The 24,164-nt window shown below is 53.9% G+C and overlaps 3 protein-coding genes across 4 annotated transcripts; 2 read left to right on the top strand and 1 right to left on the bottom strand.

Moving 5' to 3' along the window:
• The first annotated feature begins 1,489 nt into the window (after positions 1-1,489).
• On the top strand, positions 1,490-5,782 carry LRRC59 (leucine rich repeat containing 59). The gene is made up of 7 exons (XM_075719926.1): positions 1,490-1,594; positions 1,998-2,057; positions 2,576-2,734; positions 3,054-3,158; positions 3,758-3,830; positions 4,305-4,478; positions 5,011-5,782. Exons 1-7 carry the CDS (start codon positions 1,490-1,492, stop codon positions 5,250-5,252), a joined length of 918 nt encoding a protein of 305 aa, XP_075576041.1. The 3' UTR covers positions 5,253-5,782.
• Positions 5,783-7,729: 1,947 nt separating this feature from the next.
• EME1 (essential meiotic structure-specific endonuclease 1) lies at positions 7,730-12,140 on the bottom strand. The gene is made up of 8 exons (XM_075720077.1): positions 11,420-12,140; positions 11,210-11,337; positions 10,937-11,029; positions 10,364-10,485; positions 9,989-10,115; positions 9,328-9,443; positions 8,269-8,458; positions 7,730-7,906 (listed from the first exon to the last, which is right to left on the bottom strand). Exons 1-8 carry the CDS (start codon positions 12,138-12,140, stop codon positions 7,730-7,732), a joined length of 1,674 nt encoding a protein of 557 aa, XP_075576192.1.
• Positions 12,141-12,359: 219 nt separating this feature from the next.
• Positions 12,360-16,050, top strand: MRPL27 (mitochondrial ribosomal protein L27). Of its 2 annotated transcripts, none has more exons than XM_075719935.1 (4): positions 12,360-12,388; positions 14,251-14,373; positions 15,100-15,167; positions 15,641-16,050. In XM_075719935.1, the coding sequence occupies exons 1-4, from the start codon at positions 12,367-12,369 to the stop codon at positions 15,845-15,847; spliced, it is 420 nt and encodes a 139-aa protein (XP_075576050.1). In that variant the 5' UTR covers positions 12,360-12,366; the 3' UTR covers positions 15,848-16,050. The 2 variants fall into 2 exon arrangements, with proteins under 2 accessions (XP_075576050.1, XP_009488592.1); XM_009490317.2 differs by lacking the exon at positions 12,360-12,388 and adding an exon at positions 13,452-13,500.
• The last annotated feature ends 8,114 nt before the right edge of the window (positions 16,051-24,164 follow it).

Genomic DNA, 24,164 nt, shown 5'->3' with positions numbered 1-24,164 from the left:
CAGGGGTGCCCCGAGGCGCTGCCGGTGCTGGTGTGGGTGCCCCAGGTGCTGTACTGTGCTGCACAGTGCGGTGCTGCGCTGCGCGGTGCTGTGCTGTGCGGTGCTGTACTGTGCTGCACAGTGCGGTGCTGCGCTGCGCTGTGCGGTGCTGTGCTGCACGGTGCGGTGCTGCGCTGTGCTGTGCGGTGCTGTACTGTGCTGCACAGTGCGGTGCTGCGCTGCGCTGTGCGGTGCTGTGCTGTGCTGCACGGTGCGGTGCTGCGCTGCGCTGTGCGGTGCTGTGCAGTGCGGTGCGGTGCTGTGCGGTGCGGTGCTGCGCTGCACGGTGCGGTGCTGCGCTGCGCTGTGTGGTGCGGTGCTGTGCTGCGCTGTGCGGTGCTGTGCAGTGCGGTGCGGTGCTGTGCGGTGCTGTGCTGCGCTGCACGGTGCGGTGCGGTGCTGTGCGGTGCGGTGCTGCGCTGCGCTGTGTGGTGCGGTGCTGTGCTGCGCTGTGCGGTGCAGTGCGGTGTGGTGCTGTGCGGTGCTGTGCTGTGCGGTGCTGTGCTGTGCGGTGCGGTGCTGTGCTGCGTGGTGCGGTGCGGTGCTGTGCTGTGCGGTGCGGTGCTGCGCTGCGCGGTGCTGTGCTGTGCTGTGCTGTGCTGTGCGGTGCGGTGCGGTGCTGCGCTGCGCGGTGCGGTGCTGTGCGGTGCGGTGCGGTGCTGCGCGACGCGGTGCGGTGCGGTGCTGCGCTGCGCGGTGCGGTGCTGCGCTGTGCGGTGCGGTGCTGTGCTGCGCTGTGCGGTGTGGTGCTGTGCAGTGCGGTGCTGCGCGGCGCGGTGCGGTGCGGTGCTGTGCTGTGCTGTGCTGTGCTGTGCGGTGCTGCGCTGCGCGGTGCTGTGCTGTGCTGTGCTGTGCTGTGCGGTGCGGTGCGGTGCTGCGCTGCGCGGTGCGGTGCTGTGCGGTGCGGTGCGGTGCTGCGCTGCGCGGTGCGGTGCTGCGCTGTGCGGTGCGGTGCTGTGCTGCGCTGTGCGGTGTGGTGCTGTGCAGTGCGGTGCTGCGCGGCGCGGTGCGGTGCGGTGCTGTGCTGTGCTGTGCTGTGCTGTGCTGTGCTGTGCGGTGCTGCGCGGCGCGGTGCGGTGCGGTGCTGTGCTGTGCTGTGCTGTGCTGTGCTGTGCTGTGCTGTGCTGTGCGGTGCTGCGCGGCGCGGTGCGGTGCGGTGCTGCGCTGCGCGGTGCGGTGCGGTGCGGTGCTGCGCTCGGCTCGGCCGGTGGGGCGCTCCGGGCCGGCAGGGGGCGCGCTCGGCCCCGCGGCGGGCGGCTGGCGGGGCCCGCGCGGACGTGGCCGCGGACGTGGACGCGGAAGTGGGTGGCGGGGCCGGGCCGGGCCGAGCCGAGCGCAGCCGAACTAAGCCGAGCGCAGCCGAACTGAGCCGAGCGCAGCCGAGCCGCCCCCGCCCGCTCGGCGCCCCGTTATTCTCGGCTCTCGGAGGACCCCGGCGGTGCCGGCGGCCATGTCGCGGGGCGGCGGGAAGGGGCCGAGCCTGAAGGACAAGCTGGACGGCAACGAGCTGGACCTGAGCCTCTGCGACCTGAACGAGGTGCCGGTCCGGGAGCTGGTGAGCGTCCGGCCCGGGGGGAACGGGGCCGGGAACGGGAACGGGGCCGGGGCCGCAGCCCGGGGGGGCGGCTCTGCCAGCTCGGTCCCTGCTCGGAGGGGGCTGCGCAGGGGAGCCAGATGTGCGCAGGGGAGCCAGATGTGCTGGGCGTGTTTGTGACCTGGCCTGCAGGTCTGTGAAACGGCAGGGGAGGCCTTCGCGTCCCGCCGGCCGCGCAGCTGCCGCTGCTCGCATCTGTTTCAGAGCCGGGAATCGATCGAGATCTGACGTGGCCTCGGAGGCAGCCGCGGGGGGACGGACAGACTGACGCGGGAGGCCCCGCAGAGGCTGAGGCAAAACGAGCAGGTGTCGGGAGGGTGTGGGTGTGCCTCGGTGCTGATTTAGTGCTTTGTTTCTCTTTCAGGCCGCTCTTCCAAAGGCTACTATATTGGATTTGTCCTGTAACAACCTCATTTCCTTGCCGGTAAGGTGCTGGAGAGCCTTTGCGGGGATGAGTCTGCTGGGAAATGTTTAGAACAGGTTCTAGTGCTTCAGTGAAGGTCCACCGGGAGGTTTGGAGCTGGCACTTTCCTCATCCTGGGTGGCTGAATGACTCTGCCGTCGGTGGCTGGTCCGTGCTGGTGGGTGCTTTTGGCTGAGGCAGGAGGGAGAAAAGGTTTGCGCTGTGTGAAGATTGCAGCGTCTTCCTGCCAGAGGATGCCCCCGGGAATACAGACCGGTTTCATCAGCAGTGGAGACTTGGGTTTGTTTCAGTTGTGTTGCCGCACATCGCCTTGTCAGTTTGTCTGGCTTGGCTGTCCCACTGTTTTCTACCTCTCTCTTCCGAGGCAGAAGAGAGTGACTTTCCTCCATCACAGTTCTGTAGTAAGTTAAGGATTTGTGGCTTATGTAAGGTGCAGGCTATCTCCACATACTCCCCCCTGCTGAGGTTCCTCCATAAAGGTGCTGACAAGTTTTTTCTGGGTTTTGTTTGTGTTTTAGTCAGACTTCTGCAGTTTGATGCATCTGGTGAAACTGGATTTGAGTAAAAATCGGCTTCAACAGCTGCCCTTGGACTTTGGCCGCCTGGTCAATCTGCAGCACCTGGACCTTCTGAACAACCGTTTAGTCACCCTGCCAGTCAGCTTTGCCCAGCTCAAGGTAAAACTGTTTGCTGGGCAGTTACGTAAACCTTTGGGATGCAGCCCAGGGTCTTGTGATCCTTCTCAGGTTGATTTCTCTGGTAAAGTATCCATCTTGCTGACTACCCGTTCCAAAATTCAGCTGGCTCTGCACCGCAGCTCAGTGGAAATTCTCTCACATCTATTGAAAACGCCTCTGCTCAAGCTCTCTGCTTGTCTTCCGTACCTGTTTCGTTCATGTGAAAACTAAGTAGTTCTTTGCTTCTGCTTTGGATCTCTTAAATAATTGCAAGACTGCCGGGCTCTTACAGCTTCCACTTTATTGTTCCTTTCTGCAGAACCTGAAGTGGCTCGATCTGAAGGACAATCCCCTTGATCCTGTCCTAGCTAAAGTAGCAGGAGACTGTCTGGATGAGAAGCAGTGTAAACAGGCTGCTGTTCAGGTAAGGAATTTGCTTTTATTCTTTTTTTCTTTACTTTGCTTTATCGGTGATGGTTTGTCCTCTTTTTGCTTAGCAAGCTGGGCAGCTGCTGCAGCAGTTTGAAGTTTCTTCAGCCAGTGAGGGGCAGGTTCACTGCACTGACCTCACTGCTTCTGTGCCTATAGAGAGAAAACACTGGGCTGAGCACAATTTTCTTCCATTACTGGAGTTAAGAGAGGACGAAATGCTGGTTGCCAAGAAAGTGGAGGCATAATCAGACAAAATAATCCATGTCTAGGCTTATAGTCCAGCGTACGAAAATCTCTGGAGAAGCTCTGGCAAACTGTAGGCTCACATATATAGAAGTGTTCTGTGGTCCTCTGTATCAGCTAGCACCAGTATGGCCCGTTTCTTTTTTAATGGGAAGATCTGTTTCTTAACTGCAAAGATTCCCGTGGGAAGGGGCGAGGTCTCTTCAGAGCTGTACCTGTAGGGCTGGGTCGGGGTTGGTGGTCCGCCCCAGCTGACTGTCCTCAGCTACGCTCCAGCTGTTCTGTTTTGAACTGACTGTGCCACGAGCCTCCTGCAGAGACCTCAGGTTGTTTTCTTGGACCCTGAAGGTACTGCAGCACATGAAAGCGATCCAGTCTGAGCAGGATCGACAACGGCAACGGAAGCTCCAAGCAGAGCGAGGTAAGCACCAAAAGCCCTCACATGCTGTCTGCTGAGGACTGTTCTTGATCTCTCTTACACGCCCAGACATAGCCATTGCCATCTAACAAATTGCCAACTAACAAATACTTGTAACTATCAAAATCCTGAGGACTCTGAGAGTAGTAGGGTAGAAGGGCTAGAGGGAGAAAGAGAGCTGGGGATAACTATGCAATTTCTTGCCTGATTAATAGTTAGATCTCTCGATGGAATGCACTATATGTTACCTATAAAAAATACGAAAGAAGAGCACAGGATTTATTTTAAGGGAAGCCTAATTCCAAGGGAGCAAAATGCAAGGTATGTAATATTTAAAAAAAAAAAAAAAAGATAAAAATAGAGTGTAGTTACTTGATTTGTTTCCTCATTCCAACTGGGAACAGATAAGCAGGTAATAAGGAAGAAGGCAATGACAACCCTTTACATAAAAGGAAAAAAACTTCTATTAATCCCCAGAAATGGAGAAGAAGCGTGAAGCAGAACAGCGAGCGAAGGAGGCTCAAGAGAGGGAACTGAGGAAGCGAGAGAAAGCAGAAGAAAAGGAACGCAGAAGACGGGAGTATGATGCTCAGAAAGCTGCAAAACAGGAGATGGAAAAGAAAACTAAAAAAGAAAACGTGCAGACCCGAAGTAAGTAGTATCCACTGTGGGTGGGATTGCATCAGATTTCATCTTCATCTCATTTTGATGCTGCCAGATTTGCTTTTATGCAGCCCAGGTACTGGAAGATGGGGGGGAACCTGTAGGACTTCTAATAAGGTCTACTGCTGTGCCCTTTTCCCCTTCGTCTGTGTTCCCGATGAACTGCTGAGCTACAAGATTCAGAAAGTTCTGTGGCTGCTCCTATGGACAACTTCTCTCCACTTATTTCTTTTTAAATGTACTGAAGTGCATGTGCAAAAACAGATCTTGCACAACACGGAGGTGCTTTACACCCTGTTCTCTGCTGACCATGAAACTAAATCTGAAACTTTTCATCCTAAACGGGTAGATCGTGCGCATCTATTTATTTACCAGAGTTAAGTGATAAAAATTCACGACAAAAGACGACTGCAGCACAGGCTAAAGTCCCTTACCTGAACAGCTTGTTTCTGAATGTAGACTGTTAAAAATACTTGATTAATTCTTCACGTTCTCTGTCTCGTAAATGTTCTCGTTACAGAGCCCGCCTCCAGTTCTCGTCCCCCTCAGCCACCCCGGCACAAGCACTCCTGGTCGCGGTCGGTGCTGAGGGTCCTGCTCTTTGCGCTGTTCTGTGTCCTCTGTGCTTTGGCCGCCTGCAAGCTGACGGAGCTGCAGCACCAACCCCTGTGTGTCAGCGTGAACACTCTCTACGAGGACGTGTTAGCCGCTCTGCAGAACCACAAAACCCTGCAAAATATGCTACAACAGAACTCGCAGTAGTGATTGTCCCAGACGGGCACTTGCTTCGTCAGCATCTCCCTCCACCATCTACGCAGCCAGAATTCCTATGGAATTGTGTTCTGATGAAACTGCTTTTAATCAGTCAGCATTGGTTTGCTGGTCCACTCCACACAGAGCAGAGTTATTGTTCAGATCATCTTTGCCGTGCATGTTTCGCAGTTGGCCTGTAACTCCCATTATTTGCCCACGTTAACCTAAACTTGTTAACACTTCTTACCTCCGCGGGATGTTTACCTTAGATTGCGAGATACAGAAAGCTGCCAGTCTGTAGGAGTGGAAAAACCCAGCCCTGGCGTTATCTAGGTAGCTGTAGCTCTGTCCTGGAGGTGGAAGGTGTTTAATACATATCCATTCCTTGCTCTCATTTTATTTGTGCTGAAATTGGCGATGCGGCTGTATGGGAATAATATATTAAGGCCTACTCCAGGACCAATTACAAGTGTGTAGGATGGCTGTGCGTCCGTATATTGGAGCGAAGAAGCTGACGTGCTATTGAAAGGAGCTGAAAATTTTCAATACAACAGTTTTCGCAGCAATCTGTCTGAACTGGATGTTTATGTTGCTAGGGCAGTTTTAATTTTAATTGGGTCTTTTAGAAACAGCCAGAAATTATTTCTGACTACATACACTAATGATTTCCAACTACATTTATTTTAACCAGCCAGTGCCAACAGAGCGGCTACAGCTTAGGAAGGGCTTCTGGCCAGCCCGCAGGCTGGTTTTGTGTCCGCAACAGGAGCGGGGGGGTCCGACCCCCGGACAGACAGCGGGCGAGTTGAGCGCCTGTGGCCGGCTGCAGCAGCAGCATGCAGCACGGGCCGGGGCAGGCGGGCAGAGAAGGGCTTCGCCTCGGGGCTGTTGGGAAGGCTGGGAGGTTTGGTGGTTTGCACCTAGAAAAGAAAACTCACCTGTGCAAAGGCCTATGAATTATTTATGATTTCCTTACACAGAAAACCAAACAGAAGTTTGTCATATCCTTAAGGGCTTTTTGGGTACTAACATGAAGCGTACACATAATGTAAGTGCAGGTTTCGGAGAATATCCATGCTACAGGCTCCACTGAGATGTCCTACGTTAGTCACGAGAATCACTCCCTCTCCTGTAATACCTGGGATTATTGCTGATAGGAGCAGTGCCATGAGGAAATAATCTATGGCATTTCATACTAAGGTCGTCATCAAAGCAGAAAGCCTTCACCTTTTTGTAACATAATGATAAGACTGGCTCCCTGAGTACCACGCAAGAAAAAGCGACAGCATGAATATTGACAGAAGGAAGGAAAGGCTGCCTATCTCTGGCTTAGCAGTACATATGTTTTCTAAGCTTCCTTGAAACAGCTTGAGGCTTTGCTTTTGGTGTCTAACTCACCGCATTCCTTAAAAGGTCCTTGCTTACTAGCCAGAAACATTCAGAAACATTGCAAACAATATTCAAAGCGACATTTCCCCTCTGCAGACATTCCTGCCAGCGTCTGGCAGGAGTCTGCCGCTTTGCCGTCTAGGAGAGTGCTGCTTAAGTTCGCAAATGCCAGGCTGAAGAGGTGTATCGGTTAGGTCAGAAGCGTGCCACGGGCCAGGCAAGGGCTCCTGCTGAAGGCCTGAAGCTAGGGTAGCAAGTGGGAATTTTTTCATCCGAGGTGGCATGGTTCCAAAGAGTAACTTCCACACATCGGATGCAGTTGAATTTGCTCCCAGCACTCATCTCAGCAAGTGCTGCTGTCACGAAAGACCTCAACTGTCCTTGTGTGCACACAAGTGCTAATGGCTTCGTGGACGGGCGAGCACGTTCCCCAACCTAATTAAAAGAAAGCTTTTTCTGCCAACTGTTTAGACCTCATAATTCCAGCGCATATAATCAGATTTCAAGACCCTCTGTAGATTAAGCCATCTGGAGTCTGAATCAGGGCAGTCTAGATTTATGTCTGAAAATTAGTCTTACTCATTCCCATCTGCCACAACGGAAAACTGGGAGTCTGTTTGGTGAGGTAAAGTTCTTCCACCTCACTAGAGCAGGTGTTGGGGGGGCAGCACCACATTGCTTTTATCATTAGGATTTTTCACACTGGAGAGAGAAGATAACTACTTGCAGTTTAGGATAGCAGTAGAAAGTATTCCTTTCAACAGGTGACATACCTGTCTATATTCAAGACGGCATGTTAAGAAGCAAAGATCATTATTATTATTCAAAATTATTTATTTTCTAGGAAGACAAATAAAAGAAACTATCAGTACTATAAGCCATGTCCAACTCATGCTCTTACGGAAGATGTTTACCATCTTTCTTGTGTAAACTCCAGCCATTCAGCAATTCTATCCAACCTTCTTCTGCTACAATAATGTCTAAATGTGTTCTAAGTCTTTAAAATAGGATCAATGACTCTGTTATCTAAGCACTTCTTCCCAGAAGGAAGCTGAATGCCTAAACCAGGCAAACAGTAAAATCCGCATTCCCTGGGGCTACCCAGTGAAATCCAAGTAGAGATCAGGATCGAGGGAAGTCATCTGCAGATAGATTCGTCGGGAGAGTTCTGGTCCGATCTGCCGGGAGGTGGCTGTCACGCCGTCCCCGCGGTGCACAGGGATATTAGCCAGCAGGTTTTCCCGCTCCTGCTCCGAGGAGCATTTGCTATAGGCCTGAAAGCAACACAAAGGAACAACGGTATCATCCATTTGCATCCATTGCTCAAAAAAATAATCAAAGCTATGCACCTGTGGCTGCTCTACCCTTTCACAATGTACACTCATTTTTCACCTGGTCTCTCCCCAGATCTCATTTGTGAGCTCACAGGCCAATGCAGAACCAATACTGCTCCCTCAGTAGCCTGCTCTCTAAAGCCAAAGCAATGGCTGTCCAGGAATCAGGTCCTTCACTACTTTACTAAACAGCTCGTACAGAATCGTTGTGTGAAATTTAATACCAATTAAATTATTTCCTCCCATCCTTACATTAGTTGGCTGTCTGCCCACAGTACTCGGTGTTCCCGAGGCATCCTCACCTGGTTCAGAAGCTGAGGAGAAGGGTAGGCAGACACAATAGCCTCAGCCATCTCGAGGCTGACCCGGTTAAATTGTTGTATCTGCCTCTTCCAAACTTCCAGGAGACCCTTTCCGGAACGATCCACCTTCACCCCTCTGCATGACCCCTTCTCTAAGTAGAAAGGGAACTCCATCTTCTCTCGCTCTCGCCTAGGGAGAACAAAGAATGGGAAAGCAAATGAGACAATGAGGCTATGAAGAAAATCCTATTCCTGCATCTGCTGTCACGTAGCCAGAGACAGAGCACCATTTCTCACTCCATGCTGTTATAGATACCATTGGCATCAAAGTAAATGCTAAAAATTTGACCCTATATTCTTTACATGCATTACCAATTTCCTTGTTTAAGACTCAGATTTCCTACTGAAAAAGGAAAAGAAACAGTCCTGTACTTGGGAGCAACCCTGACACAAGCCAACAAGCATACAAAGCGGTAAACAAGAATTCACTTTCTGTTAACCATGATAAAACACTTTTACATTTCATTTTTGACAACATCTCATCTCTTCTCATGGCTGAGAGGTAAAATACAGCAGCTGCTGTGGTAGGAATGCTAGGATTGTGTGAGACTGCACAAGATGGCTTTCTTAGCTATCACTGTGCAACATGCTGCAGTCCTTCCTTATCGATGGAAGCAGCTAAATGGTTCATTCTCAGAAACGTCTCTTAAGGTTACATACTGAAGGAGGAAATCTGGGGCTGTAAGAGCCCAACCCTACTTGCATTCCCTTCCCACTCCTAAACTCAGACTGAGAACAAGAGCTTTACTTGATGTCAAGACTCCAATGTGAAACCAGGGCCTGTCCTCACCCCTCCCCGGGCAGGACACCAGGTCCCAAGAACTAACCCTGCATTGAAGGAGCTGCATTAGCAGCTGCTCTGTGTCGCCTGCTCCTTTAAAAATCATTATACTGATTTTTCGTCGTACTGAGGTGCAGCGCGTACCTGCTATTCCCTCCCAGTAACTGTGACAGCGCAGCCTCTCCAGAGATACGACCAAACCTCATCTGTTTACTCACTTGTATGGTGCTTCAGCTACGGCTTTTGTGAACATAGTGGCAAATTCTCCGAGCTCCTCCCAGCTCTCAAAAAAGCTGACTTGGACTTGTTTGCACAGCTGCAGGTCCACCAAGGCCTGTAAACATAATTGGAAACAACAAATGGAACAATGAATCTTCTCACATCAAACCCCACTCTTGTCTGAAACAAAAAAGGGTCACAACGTCTTGCTACAGGACAAGAACTTCCACTCTCCCCCTTTTGGGAACAGTTAATTTAAGGCACTGAAGTATTTAGGGGCAGCCTGTCTCCTGCCAGTTAATATCAGTTTAGCACCATTTCAGCTGCCGCAGCTCCTCAGTAGCAGGCTGTCATTACACACAGGCCACCCAGCCCAGAGCAGCACCGATGTGCTTTGCCAGCAGGCCACGGAGGGCGAGAGATGCTGACCGAGACTGACATTTTGCCGTCCAGGGTCAAGGTGAATGACACGTCAGTCTGTGGGAGAGCAGGTATGTACCTGAGCAGTGGGGAACTGAACCCAGGGAGCTCTGTCCACAGACACATGGACTAACGAAGGCTGAATCCCCCCATCCAAGAAAGTGTGTGATTGGGTCAAATGTTCAAACAGTGGCAGACAACAAGAGATGATGGCTGCATGCCAGTTTTAAAGGTACTCACTTCTTCCACATCCATTCTCGTTATCTCCAGGCCAGAATCCTTAGCTTTCTTTTTTCTCCGTTTCCCCTGTTCCTCTTCTTGGTTTCCACTTGCTGCTGCCTGTCGCAGTCTCTTTTTTGACTGAACTCTGAGAGACCTAAGAAAAGTAAAGTAAGACTAGAGTTCATGCTCTTCCCTAGGTATTTCCCATTGCTCACTGTGGTGACAGGCCGGATGGACCTTTGCTTCTGTTTCTATAAAACAAATAGCGGAGCAGTTCCGGGTGGGAATACCTCTTATGCTCCAGTCTTTGCTAGAAGGACTTAATGTAAACACTTATGGTATTTTTCAAGGCCAGAGACAATATAGAAATATCTGGAGGGAAAAAAGTTTAACCTGAAATAATTTTCTACTTCAACAACTGCCAGTGCCAGAATTTTCCCAGGCATTTTCTCCATCACATGAGCTACATAGCTCTGTAGGGTCTCCGCCTGTCCTTCTGTACAGCCCTGGACCTCCTGCAAAGATCAATGGAAAAAAGGAGTTAAATCACTCTGAGTTACACATCCAAGCACAGCAACCTATGGCTCTGATTCTGCAGCTGGGTCTGCAGATGAAAAAGTCTGTTCATGTAGCTCTTCAGGGGCAAGCAGGCAATACTTGATCTGGTATAAAGTTATGGCAGAAAGAAATTAAACAAAAATTTAAAAAAAAAAATCCCGCTTGATCTGACAAAGTTACCTCTTCAAAATCTGTGAAAAATTGTAACTTGGAAAGAAAGCTTGTCAGAACTTTGCATTATACAGCCCTAGTGGGTTTGATCCATTAATGGCTTCTAAAACCAGATTTCTGGTTTACTGGAACCATAGCTCCATCCCACATGAAAACCTTCCTGCCATGAAGACAGATGACAAACACCACCCCTACAGCAAGGCATGTTCAAAAGTACGAAGTCATAAGCACTCTCACTTGTTTGTAGTTGTGAACCATGGACAAAAACTCCTCCAAGTGAAGCAGAACCAGGACATTTGGTTCTTCTGTCCATTCATCTCTTTCTCCCATCTGTCCAGATATGAAAACAAACAGTCTGTTTATAATTCATTCAAACCGGTGTTCCCACTCAGACCTCTGAGGCAGGGAGAAGATTAGAGGGCATTTACTTGGGTTGCTAAATACCATTACTAATGAGTACAAATAAAAGAGGAAGAAAAGGGTAAGAACATGGAGATTTTGTTCCCTCACCTGAGATGACACAGTCTGTCTCCTCCAGGTGATGCTGCAAGGAACAGCCTGACTCTCAACCACACAGGAATAATTCGCAGCCTGCAAAGCACTAAGGATCTGTCCACCGCCTTCTACCTGTAAGAGAACTGCATTCGGGGCATGGGTCAAGCCTCCACAGCAAGAGCTGACAGTCAGTACAGGGCAGATGCAGGCTGTGAGGACAAGTACCTGGATCTAGCACCACTGTTATGTATTTCTGGCACTCCCCTGGTCGCTGAGCTTTCAGCATCTTGGCAAGGGCCCTCTTCCTCTCTTTTTCCTGCTCCTGCTGCCTCCTCCGTGCTTCTCGCTCCTTCCTCCTCTGCCACGCAGCCTGGCAGATTGCCTCCCTTTCCTTCTGACTATATTTTCGCTTCTTGGGAGGGGGGGATGTTTCTGGGCTGGCTCTGCTTTCCAGGGCCCTATTAGGCTGCTCTGCAGAGTCAGACTGAGAGGCTGGCAGCGGACACGAAGGGGGTCTCTCAACACCACGCATGCCACTTTGGCTGCCACAAGACACTTCTCCAGGCGACACCAGGGCTTCCTGCGGCCCTCCGCTGCCAGGTGCCAACAGGTCACCGCTAGCACAAAGGCCAGCTCCCCCTGCTGCATCCCCACAGCCCGACTGGCGGGGCTCAAAAGCCTCCTCCCTCTTTGCTTCCGCCCTCCTCTTGATCCTCTCGGGCAGAGGGACGACCTCCACCTCCTCCTCCTCCTCCTCCTCGCTCTCACTGCTCACCACCACAAGCACCCCCGCCGCCCTCCCCGGTTTGGGAGCGGGGGACGAGGACCGCCGGTGGTCCAACCCGCCGGGCGGTGGCGGCGGCGATGGCGAGGGCTGCAGCAGGGAGGCTAAGGTGGGCAGCTCTTCCTCATCGCTGTCCTCAGACCTCGGCTCGCTCTCCGCCATCCCGCTTTCCCCTGAGGTAAAGCCCCGGGCGCCTGGGGGAAGAGCGCGACCGGCGCCCGCTGAGGGGAAGCTCGCGCGAGTGGCGGTTGGTGCGAACGCGCGCGCGGCTGGCGGCGGTTGGTCCGAACGCGCGCGCACGCGCGCGTTCGGACCAACCGCCGCCAGCCGCGCGCCCCCCGCCTCCGCCCTCCCACCGGAAGAGGAAGAGGAGGTGTCGCTAGGGAAAATGGCGACGCTGCGGCGGCTGTGTGAGTGAGGGGGTTACCCCCCACCTCCAGCTTCACCCCCTCCGCGGGGTAGGGAGGGGGTTTGGGCGTGGGGCGGTGAGGCTGAGCTGGGGAAGGGGGTGCTCCGGGACAGATCGCTGCTGGTAGCTCGGGGTCGAGGCATTCGCCTTTACCTCAGGCAGCGGCTCGGCTGAGGCGGTGCTGTGGTGAAGTGGGAAGGTTTCAGGCCCTGGCGCTACCGCATCGCGGGGTCATTCATGCGGGAAGGGGCCTCAGGTGGTTTGTAGTGCAACCTGCTGAAAGCAGGGTCAGCTCTGAGGTGGGGTAGAGGTGCTGGAGGTTTCATCCCTTCTGGCCTCGAAAATCTCCAGGGAGGGGGACTGCACAACCTCTCTGTGCTGCTGCCTGGCTGCCCTCGTGGTGAAAGAAATCATCTTTGGAAAAACGGTATTCATGTGCGCTAGGTAGAGACCAAACAGCGAGAGGTGCTGCTCTTTCCTTGCACAGTGCCATGGTCAGGAGGCTTTAAAAAAATCCCTTTTTTTAATCTAGAAGTGTTACAGGTGGAAATATCCTCGTGGTTTCTTCAGTGGGACATCAGAACTGTGAAGTTTGTGACTTCAGTCAAGTTAAAAACTCTGTCTCAGTCTTCTCTAGATAACCACTTTACCCCGCATGTCTGATGCTTTGAGGTTCATTTTTTTTGTTAGCAAGACAATGTTGTTTTCATGCAACACCAAATGTAACCCTGGAATCAACCTGTTGGAGTTTTTTTTGATAAAAGTTAGTTGGACTATAACTTTGTAGAATTTGTGTATATGAAACTGTAACTCTCATTCATCTTCGACTACTTCCCTGTAGTTTGTCAAGTTTCAGATCCTTTCCTTTACTTAGTGGGTAAGCTCCTGAAATTAATGGTTCTTTGTAGAGCAACTTCCCTTTTCCCAACAATATTTCTAGCTCATTGAGTATCTATGATAATTTAATTAAGATTAAATTAATCCAGTGGTTTTACTCAGGATAAGAAAAGAAGAATGTTATGATAACCACTCTTCCGTACTAACCTGCTGCTTAAGAGGTTGAATAGAGAGATTCAGAAAAATTGGATTTGCCTGCTAACTGCATGAAAGGAGGTACTGAAGAGATTTTTAAAAAGAATTAATTATATCTCAATAACTTTTTTACAGAGAGTTCACTAGAGGGTCAGCTTTCTTGATAAGAAAATCAGTGGTTTTCTGTCAGTGTCTTGTTTGTTTGTTTATGGAAGAAGTTTGTGGTGTGAATAATATTTTGTGTTCTAGAGACAATCAGTGTCTGTAACAACTGATTTTTTTTTTTCTGACTTGTCCTGATCATAACTCAAAGATTTGCACAAAGTGTTTCAATTAGTATGTTCAGCATAGCAATTCTATATATGCTTATATATTGTCCTGAACTGGAGTCTTCTCATCTGTCAGATTTCGAAATATTACTCCGTAAGTAAATGCCATTTGATCAAAGGGGAAACTGAAACAGAGATCACAACTTGTCTTTTCTCAAAGCAATATAAGGCCAATCCATAGCGACCGGTAACTTCTGTACTTCACTGTACAAGGCTTTGCTGAAACATGAATTTGTACCTGTCCTTTGACATCGTTGCTGAGAGTTTTATTCCTCCCTGGGCCGCAGCAGTTCTTGAGATGTGGCCTCTTTGCAGGGGACTTAGGCCGTGGTGGTGTAATTATGGTTTATCTTGGAAGTATTTTTTTTTTTCCCCTCAGACCTTTCTTTTGCCTTTAGTTTTAAAGTCTGTGTTAACTGACATGCTTTAAATCTGAAAAAAGAAAGCATGTGTAATAGTTCTTTTTCAGCTGACATTGTTGTTTTTCTTGTTCCAAACCTAGTTCTAACTACTCCACAAACGAGCCTGGTTGCTGTCAGATACGCTTCTAAGAAAACTGGGGGCAGCTCAAAAAATTTAGGTGGCCGCAGCCCTGGGAAGCGCTACGGATTCAAAAAAGTAGAAGGTAGGTCTGAGTATCTGCTGAGTCTTATTTGCATTTCATTGGATGCTTCACAGCTTCTCCCCTGGTACAGGTGTCAGTTGTTGAGCATTTCAGTAGGAGGTGGCCAGGGTGCTCTTCCAAGACAAAGGAAAAGGGAGGTTCAGTGGAACCTTGTGATCAAGGGCAGCCGGCGGGAGGGCAGGGTGAGTCAGCCTCCCATCCAGATGGGCCCATGAGCAGCCAGCCGAAATTGCCTACAGAAAATGTATTTTGATTCTAACTTTGCCTCTCTGGAGTGCCTGGGAGGAGGGTACGCTGTGGGACACCTAATAACTTAAGTGCACTTACCCCCCATACTGTGTTGAAAAGCTGGGCATTTTAGATGTTTACAAAGGGGAGAATTATGAGGCTTAGCAGAAGCCAAAGTACAGATTCTTGCAGCTGAGTGCTGAATAATTATTAGCTTTGCTGATGAAAACATTGATGTAAAAGGTAATAAAACAAATGCCTTGTACCCTAGAAGTAATCTTTGCAAAGACTAGAATTGCTTTTTGCCATTGTATATCAATTGCCCTTTATTTCCTGCTAACAGCATTTTTGTTGAGATGCTTTTAGCATTTGAAGTAATTTTTCCTTAGAAAATTCCCACAGAAAGGTGGGTTTTGTAAGTCCTGGAACCATTTGTGTTCTGCCAGGGCTTCGGGGAGCTCTGTTTCTCTGCAGTCTGACTCTGTCACTCTGTTGCAGGTGCATTCGTGCACGCAGGCAACACTTTGGCTACGCAGCGGTTGATACGCTGGCATCCAGGGGCTCATGTAAGTTGCTTTTCTGTCTCTTCCTTGGTTCTTGGAGAACAGCAGCCTGCAACTGAGTCCTGTACTCAGTGCCTCCTCTCTTTCAAGCTCATTCTTAATGCTCTTCCCTATATTCTGTATAATCCTGAAATTGGCTTTCATTACCTGGTATTTCTTTGTCACAGAGCCTGCTCAGAGTCACACCTGCACCCGTGTGACTGAGGAAAGGGCTGAAAGTTCTGGGTGTCCCCAAACACTTTGTAATCTAACTGGGTTCTCATGCTTCAGGGTGGAATCGGTAGCTCCTCCCTTGTAATGAGCACCATTGCATACTGATTGCTGGAAGCAAATAGTGTGGTTTTCTTTTATTTTAAAATACGAAGCAACAGATGCTGTTGAAGCCAGGATATCAAAACAAGGCAGACCAATGATCAGATCTGCTTTAGTGGTGGACCTCCAGCCTTTCCTTTCTAATGCTTCTCATTCTCTGCCAGGTGGGGATGGGCCGTAACAAGACACTCTACGCCCTGGAGGACGGGATCGTGAGATACACCAAAGAGGTCTACATACCTCCGCCCCGCAGCAGCGAGAGCAGGGAAGTGATCTGTCGTCTACCCAAAGGAGCAGTTCTTTATAAAACCTTTATCAATGTTATCCCTACCACAGAAGTAGGAAGCTTTAAACTGGTCACCATGCTCTGAGCCTCCTGCATCATGTAGGGACAGATGGGAAGGAGCGGCTGGGACAGACTGGCATCCGAGGACAGGAATATTCTAGCTCTGAAGATACCAGTTTAAGACTTTGTTTTCTTGCTCCTAAAGCACACGTGGTCAGTGTTCAGGCACTGGGATCACCTGCTGGCATTTGTAGGAGTGTTTAATAAACGCTATGGGGCTGCTGAAGGTCTTGGCTATTCACAGAATGTGTTACTTATGTTCATTTAGTATTGAGCTGCCTTCCTCTGGAGAGCCTGTTCTGTGGTGCCACTGGATGAGTTCTCTCTACAATCACTCTTATGTTGGTATTTGTACCACTAATAATTCCCTCTATTTTTACTAATTTTTAGACATTACCATTACATTTTTATCTTAATTCAAAATACTGCAGAAGAGGACAGATCCTTTTCCACTTGCACCTAACTCTGCATCCCAGGAGGCTAGATTTTTCCCTCTAACTCACCTCAATGATTAACTCATATCTGAAAGTGTTCCATTTACTAGCCAATAAATGGAGGCAAGTTCACACTCGTTAAGCGAACTCATGACTAATTTCAGAGTGCCTGGTAAGATGCACAAGTCTGGGGTGGTATTTGATGCTCAGGGGCTGGAGGTGTACCATAAAGCCATAATCCAGAAGACTTAGCCTTTTGTCTTCCCTGAGTCATTCCATGACATTTCTGAGCTTACGTTGCTCAAAAGAAAGGAGCCCAAATGCCCTGTGGCCAAACTGATCTCATTTTTATCTACAGGTTTGTAAACAATTTGAAATGCTGGCTCTGCAGTAGAAAACAGGTTATCAAAATTGGTGGTATAAGGACACCAGAGTTGACGTTATTAGATTGTCTGCTCTGCAGAAGATGACTAGGTAAAGTGGGTCAGCCATACATGTCCACCTTCGCTTTACATTCTTCATGGAGACCACCAGCTATTTTGTACACGCTTCTCCTGTCCTTTCCCAGCTTGTGTATCCAGTCACACAGTTCATCTCAGTGGTTGGTATTTGCATACCACAGGTGACACAACCCCTGGCGCCTCTCCAAATATATCTGAAGTCCGTACAAAATTGCTCTCAGTCGCAGATGACCGTTGGTGTGAGAGCACACAGCAGTGCTCTGATGCAGATTTGTTCTTCTGCTCACAGGTGAGGATTCCCACCCGGTATCCAATACACCAATAAAGTAAAACATTTTACAACCTAAGAAGTAAGTGAAGTAGCACAACACAACTGCTGTCCAAGGATCTGATCCTTGGCACGCCGGGCAGTGCTTGCCTCAGAGTGGTGTGACAACACCAGCTGCCTGGAGGAGCTCTGGCTGAGCAGACCTTCACCTTGGCTTTGCCGCCTGCGTAGAAGCAAGCAGCTGGTCCGTCGCCTTTGGCAACAGTACGTTTGCCAGAGAAGAGCGGGCAGACGTCCCTGGTCGCTCCGCTCAGAGCGCGATACCTGGCGGTGGCTCCGTGGTTGTCCTTGTGCTGCAGGAGGGACGTCTCCGCTGGCTGGGTCTGACTTGCCTGTGTCTCGGCTGATTGCGAATCTGGGTGGAGGTCTGAGGTTCGGCCGCTCCCTGCGGACCAGAACGATGTCACAGGCACTTCCGTTGCTGACACCACGGGAAGAAGCAGTACGTGGAGGCCGAGGCCTTACACGTCTGTGTTTCGCTGAGTTTGGTAGCTGAGAGGGGCTTGGAAAGGGTCTGGCACACCACGTCTGTCCAAGGTCTCTGAGCTTATTACTGTTCCTGAGAAAGCTGGAGGATGCCTCAGAGCATGCTCGTAGGGAGGTGGCATCTATTGAGGAGAGAGGAAGAGCATTACAGCTGATCAGAAATAACCAGGAGATTATCCCACCTCTTCTTACAGAGCGGATGACACAGCTCACAACCACCACCAGCCTGAAATTAAATTCCTGTGGTTCTCAGAGCAGCGAGCTGCTGGCTAGATGAACACCTGGAAAATGAGCACTTAGTACCAGGTTGCAAGACAGCAGGGCAGAAATCCACTGGAGAGGCACATTCCACCCGCTCCCCCCTCACTTGGTCTATGCCAGGTTCCTGCTCTTCCCTGTCCCCCTTCAAGGAAAGACTTGACTTCTGTTAAAACGGGACTGTTCACATTCCTTTGATCAAGGATCAATTACTGGGATTTATACAATCGCCTTCAAATCATACTTTCTACCCAGGTTTTGTCAGCCAGCACAGCAGCAGGGAAGCACCTCCAGGCTGTTGTTACATTTATTTTGGCAGAGCTGGGCTAGCTTTGTCCCCATAACGAGTGATGGGAGTGGCACAGGAATGTTGTAGAAGAGCTCCCTTTGCAGCTCCTCAACTACTCATCCTTGGGGCTTTACTCTCCTGTGCCCTCAGTGCTTCAGTTTCGGGGCAGGTATCATTAGTTACAGCCCCAAACACTGAGCAGCAAATGCTGACTATGTCAAACTTTATGGTGCAGCTTTAAGAGCCCAAAATCCAGGTAAATCAGTGAACCTTTAGTGCTTTACTCAGGGTTTCAAATGTTTCTGTTCTGCTTTAGTCAATGAGGTCTCCTTGTTCAACAGGAGTCTCTTGGGCCGCTGCCTCGGGACCTACTTGGCAGATGCACTCGCTTTTCTCTGTTTTATTGCAGGAGTGCAAATCTTAAATGTTGTAACAGGCAAAGCCTCCTGCTCATAAATGTGCCATAAACACTTCAAGGTAATAGCGAGGGGCCTCCCAAAGGTGTCCTGCAGGGAGAAGGGAGCAAGAAACTGTGGAAGCCTTACAGATCTAAAAATAACATTCCCAGCTTGGACTTGTACCGAGCAGATGATCCGAAGGGCCTGCCCTTTCATCAGCAGCTCTGCCCTGCCTCCTGGCACAGGCATTTCTGCCAACACACCGGGAGAAATCGATCATTAACCGGCACGATGTACACAGAAGGAGCCTCCTGGTACACGTCGTGCCCGTCCCAGAGATAAAGGCTATCAGAGAAAGGCAATTGCAGAGAACAGAGACCTTGGCTACTGCAAATCGCTGAAGCAAGACCCAGATACAGACCAGAGCGGGGACTGCCCTGGGGCCTCTGCCAGCACCCTCGTGCAGCGGAGGGAGAGCTCACCTCCTGGGAAGGCTCTCCCCACAGCCCAAACCTCTCGGCAATCATCTGGTGGATTTCCCGCTGGCGATCTTTCTTCCGCACGCTCTCGTAGCTCGGCAAGCGGGGCTGCTCCCAGGAAGGGAGCCGGTAGCTGCTGGGGGGTCCGACGCAGAACAGCTCGTCCCCCTAGAAATGCCCAGCCCAGAAGAGAAAGGTCAGCGCAGCGGCTCTCTGCTGGAAGTTCACAGCCTGGTGCCACCTCGAGTTACTTCAGGGTTCAAAGTTGTGGGTGCCCTGCCTTGAACCCCGAGAGGGGAAATCCTCCCTCCCAGGGGGTAATTACACCATGACCTGCTTGGCAAAGCCCAAGCCCCAAGGGATCTGCCTGGCACTTCACACCCAAACACCTCAGGGCACCGTGGTGTCCTCTGCAGTATCCCTGCCCCCCCCCCCCCCCGCCCCCCCCGGTTTTTATATACAGGCAGCACTTCCCAAAGTTGCTCCTGCTGTCCAGCACCTCGCCATGCCCCAGGAGCTCCCCAGGTCCCCATAACCACAGTCTCTTCCCAAGCTCATCAGGATCTTTGCTCCCGTTTGCCCCCCAGCTCCCGTCAGGGACCCAGCCGTCACCTGCACGCCAGGATTGTCGGCAGCGCTCTCCAGCCGCGACGCTCCGCACTGGGGGCCCACCAGCCGCTGGCTGCTGCTGAAGTAGGGCGGGGGGCAGTCCTGTAACAAGGGGTCAGAGAGGACGTGAGCAAAGCCAAAATCCCTCACATCCTGCCTGGCAGCGAGCGGAGCTCAGCCAGCTCAGACAGGACAGCCTGGGCAGTGGGACTCTGGGCAGGGGGGAGAGCCGCTACCTCTGCCCATTTGGCTCACGTGGCTCTCGCTGCTGGCAGCCAACCTCTGCCTGCCTGTTTACCCACGCTGACAGCTCGGGCACATCCTCACCGGGCAGCGCAGGGCCCGAGCCAGCTGGCACCGCTATGCAGTGCAGCCGGAGGGATGGCAGCCTGCGTCCAGGGCAGGGTTTCATTCAGACTCTGAACCGTCTCTTTCCAGGGACAATAAAAAAAACAACTGAACTATTCCGCTAGTGTAGATAAGAGCTCCGTGCCATGTTCAGGGTTACAGAATTTGTAAAGGCTTATCTACCGAGGTAGTAATTTCAGGATAATGTAGCAAGCAAATCTGCAGAGCAATAGTTGTTCTGTTCCCGAGTGGTCTTGCTCCAGTTAAACTCGATTCCCTGTCAAGGTGTTGAGCAACAGCAGAGATCCCTCTCGCGGAGAGCAGCCCCTTGAGCCAGAGCCAGGACTCGAGCTGTGGGCCGGTCCTCGCTCTCAGAAAAGCCCCATCCCTGCCAGCAGAAAACAGTCCAGAGACTCCCAGAGCAACCAGGGGTTCCCAGGGGTTCGCAGGGGGGACTACGAATGACAGATTTACTTTTGCTCTTAACAACCGAGGAACCGTTTGTCTCGGCCCTACGGCGCAATTACAGAAGCTGCAGGAAGCTAGGCTGGCTGGGGGTGCAACTATTGTTTTAATAACTGATTAGCAAAACCAGCATAACCAGCGCAACTACACCTGCTGGAAAGCTGCCTCAGAACACTACAACCGCTTCACTTTTTCTGATGGGAATACATCCTGTATACGTTCCCTTTCCATATATAGTTCTTCGCATCCACATCCATCTGTCCACACAGCCCTTCGCTAAAGGCAAGATGCCTTCTCCTTTAACCACCCACCCAAGAGCCAGGCCCCAGCACAGCGAAGGCTCTGCAGCTCACGGCACATCCCGCACAGCCTCGGGGAGCAGCTCTGCAGGGCGAGGAGTGTGGCGTCTGAGCCCTCTCCCCCACGCGTGCCACGGGCAGGGAGCGGGGAGGAAGAGGAAGAGGGGGGAATGGAGCAGATGCAGCAGAGCGGGCAGGGGACACCAGCAGCGCAGCCCATTCCCACTGTGATTTCTGCTGGGGACCGCCCAGCCTGCGCTGGACTATTAAATTTGTCTTTCATGGCACAAGTCTCTCCGTCCCCTGCTAGCCGAGGCTGGACGTCCCCTCTTCTCCCAGGGACTCTGCAGCGGTACCCGCAGCCCTCCCCTGAGCAGCCATCCCTGCGGCCTTTGGAAGCCGAGCTTTCCCCAAGCAGCCACCGTCACAAAGGCAGCGCTGGCTGAACACGCTGCTCTTTTTCCATCGCCAGCTTTCCCACTTGAAAGCCAGCCCCAGGAAATTACAGATGCAAGTGAAAGGGCTTTGTCTCTCGCTGCTCCGCGCCTGGGAGCCGTGCACAAGAGAGCCAGCTGCCGGGGCTGCGAGCGCTGGCGAGCGGCATTGTCTGCCTGCGCCCTGAGCTTCCAGCCCCCTTCCCTGCTGGGCCCCTTCGCTGCAAAACAGATCCTGGCCCCGCACGCAGCTGTGCCGGGGGAGGAGGGCACCCCTCCCGAGCTGCGTGGGGAGCTGGGGAACCTGCTCATCTCCGGTCTCGGAGGTACTACCCGCAGCGGCACAGCCAGGCAGGGTTGGGTGGATGGATCTCTGGGGTAGGGCAGGAACGAGCAAGCAGGAGGCAGAGGCGCTGCTCGGAGGTCCCACGGCCATCAGCGAGCCCGACCAGGCTGCAGGAGGGGAGCCCGGCGATGCAGCCTCGCAGAGCCCAGCACAAGGGAACGGGAGCTCGGGGGGCAGCCGGGGACTGGCAGGCAGGAGGAGGAGAGGGAGGACACTCACATACTGGCTGGGGGTCTGGAAGAAGCGGCAGGAGCAGAGGAACTGGCAGCACATGGGGTCCCGGTGGTACAGGAGCAGCAGCAGGATGAGGATGGCCACGATGAAGACAGAGGTGGACACCGCTGCCAGGGGAAGGGAGAAGAGGCGAATGAGCCAGTGGCCCGCTGGGTCCGTGGGCCTCCCTGCCGCCAACCCCCTTCGCCCTCCGGGTGCCTCGGCAAAGAGCGGCTTGGGAAAGCCGCAGAGAAGCCGGGTTCGCCTGCTGCCCGCCCCGAGGACGCCGAAAGCCCCGCTGTGCCCCACTCCTCGCTCTCCCCACGAGACCCGGGACAAGCCGCAGCGCCGGAGGGGCTCAGCCGCGTCCCGGACCCAAACCCACGCCCGGGCCCCTGCAGCAGGGACCGGCCCCCGCGCAGACCGCGGCCCCGGCACCCCCGCGCCCCCCCGCCCGGGGCCGGGGCTCTCGGCTCACACTCAGCTCCTCGGCAGGGGGCCGGCTCGCCAGCGCTCCGGCGTTCCGGGAACCCGCGGCTCCCCCCAGCCCACGCTCTGCTCCGCGGAGCCCACCCGGCACCGCCAACCCCTCCCGCCGCTCCGCTCCGCTCCCCCGCCCCGGGAGCCCCGGAGAAGGACCGGGGCTGCAGCGACCGCTCCCCCGGGCCGCCCCTGGGGCGGGGGGAGCCGTCTCGCCGGCACAGCCCCGAGGCCACCCCGGGAGGCAACGGCGGAGGCTGATCCCGCACGGCGGCCGCCCCCGCCCAGCCCCGCTCCCGGCTCCGCCGGGGCCCCCGCCCGCCACTCACTCGCGGCGATGACGATGGCCAGGACGTTGCTGTCCATGGCCGCGCCGGCGGCCGCCGTGTGCGCCGAGGCCTCGCTGGGCTGCGCCATCCCGCCGGCAGCCCCGGCCCGCCGCCCGCCGCCCGCTGCCCGCGCCCCGGGGGCGGGGCCGGGAGGGGCGGGGCGGGGCCGGGAGGGGCGGGGCCGGACGCACGACGCGGCACGGGCAGCGGCCCCGCCCCGCCGGCCCCCATTGGCCGCTGCGCCGCCCCCCGCAGGCCCCCATTGGCCGCCGCGCCGCCCCCCGCAGGCCCCCATTGGCCGCCGCGCCGCCCCCCGCAGGCCCCCATTGGCCGCCGCGCCGCCCCCCGCAGGCCCCCATTGGCCGCCAGCGGGACTGGCTACAGTCGCCGGATAGAACGCCGTGCCGGCGGTTGCCATGGCGACGCGGCGGGGCGGGCACAGCCGCGCTGCAAACGCGGCCCCGATCCGCGCCCGCGCTCTCCCGGCCGGGGCGGAGGGAGGGGGACGGGCCCCCGTCCTCTCCCCTCCGGAGACAAGCGGCCCCCGGCGGAGGCACGCCCAGGCCAACCCAGCTCGCCCGCGGGTGCGCCAGCCCCACGCGGCCCCGTGCCGGGGTTACCGGAGCGCCGCTGCCCGCACGACTCCGGCCGAGCAGCAGCCGGGAGCCGCGGCCAGGCCGGGTGTCGCTCCCTGGCCCCGCAGGGCGCTGCCCGGGCTCGGCTCAGCGGGCAGGGAACGGCCCCAGCGCTGCCGCCGCTCCTGGGGAGGGAAAGCTGGGCTGCGGGAGGCGCCCAGCCCGCGCCCTCCGCTCCAGCCCCGCAGGCACCGGGAGCTGCTCGCTCGTTAACGTTGTAACGCAACGCCGGGTAACGCGCCCAGGCGGGACCCGCAGGGCGCCGGCTGCCAGGGCTGCCCGCTGCACGGAAACCCAGCAGGCAGCTCGCACTGCCCGGCGGCTGAAAGCCGGGGCCGCCGCCGGGCTCCAGCCCCCAGCTCCGGCCACGGGCTGAGAAAAACCGACAGCTCGGTTCCGAGCCGCCCAGCCCCACCCCAGCACCCCCTGCCCTGGCACCCAGGACGGACTTACACCCTCAGCAGCACGGCAAGTGGAGCAGCAGCCCCTCCGAAGCCTTTCTGAAACCCAGCGGCTCCCCTTGCCGCACACGCTTCAAAAACCCAACACACGGCACGGTAGAGATACAGGTGTATTTGCGGTGATGTTGCATATTTAAGACAACTTTACATAATGCTTCCGAGACGAGAGTTTTGGTGTCCACCCCTGCAGCGGGGCCAGGCCCTGCACAGCCCCTCTCGCCCCACGTCCCCCCCCAGGCCCCGGGGCGCCCTGCGAGGCAGCAGGAGCAGGAGAGGTGGGTTGGGGTGCCGGCAGGTACCTGCCCTCGCACACCAAGGGCTCCATCTCCCCTCAGCGCGAGAAGGAGCCCGCTTCACGACACGCCTCTTGCAGCACCAGCATCCTTAACCCGTGGAGACCAGGAGCACGGGCCCCAGCAGGTGGGGAAGCCCTGGGCGTTGGAGGAAGGCAAAGGATGGCATGGATCTTTGGAGACAGCAAAACCCAACTGGCCGAGCCCGGAGCCACTGGCTCCTGCTGACCCTGCCTCGAGCAGAGGGGCCGGGCCAGCCTCCAGCGAGCCCCAGCAGCTCCCCTGCCCAGGGCAATA

This window comes from Pelecanus crispus, chromosome 12, assembly GCF_030463565.1.
Source record: "Pelecanus crispus isolate bPelCri1 chromosome 12, bPelCri1.pri, whole genome shotgun sequence".
Taxonomy (NCBI): domain Eukaryota; kingdom Metazoa; phylum Chordata; class Aves; order Pelecaniformes; family Pelecanidae; genus Pelecanus; species Pelecanus crispus.
This window is presented reverse-complemented; position numbering and strand designations above follow the sequence as displayed.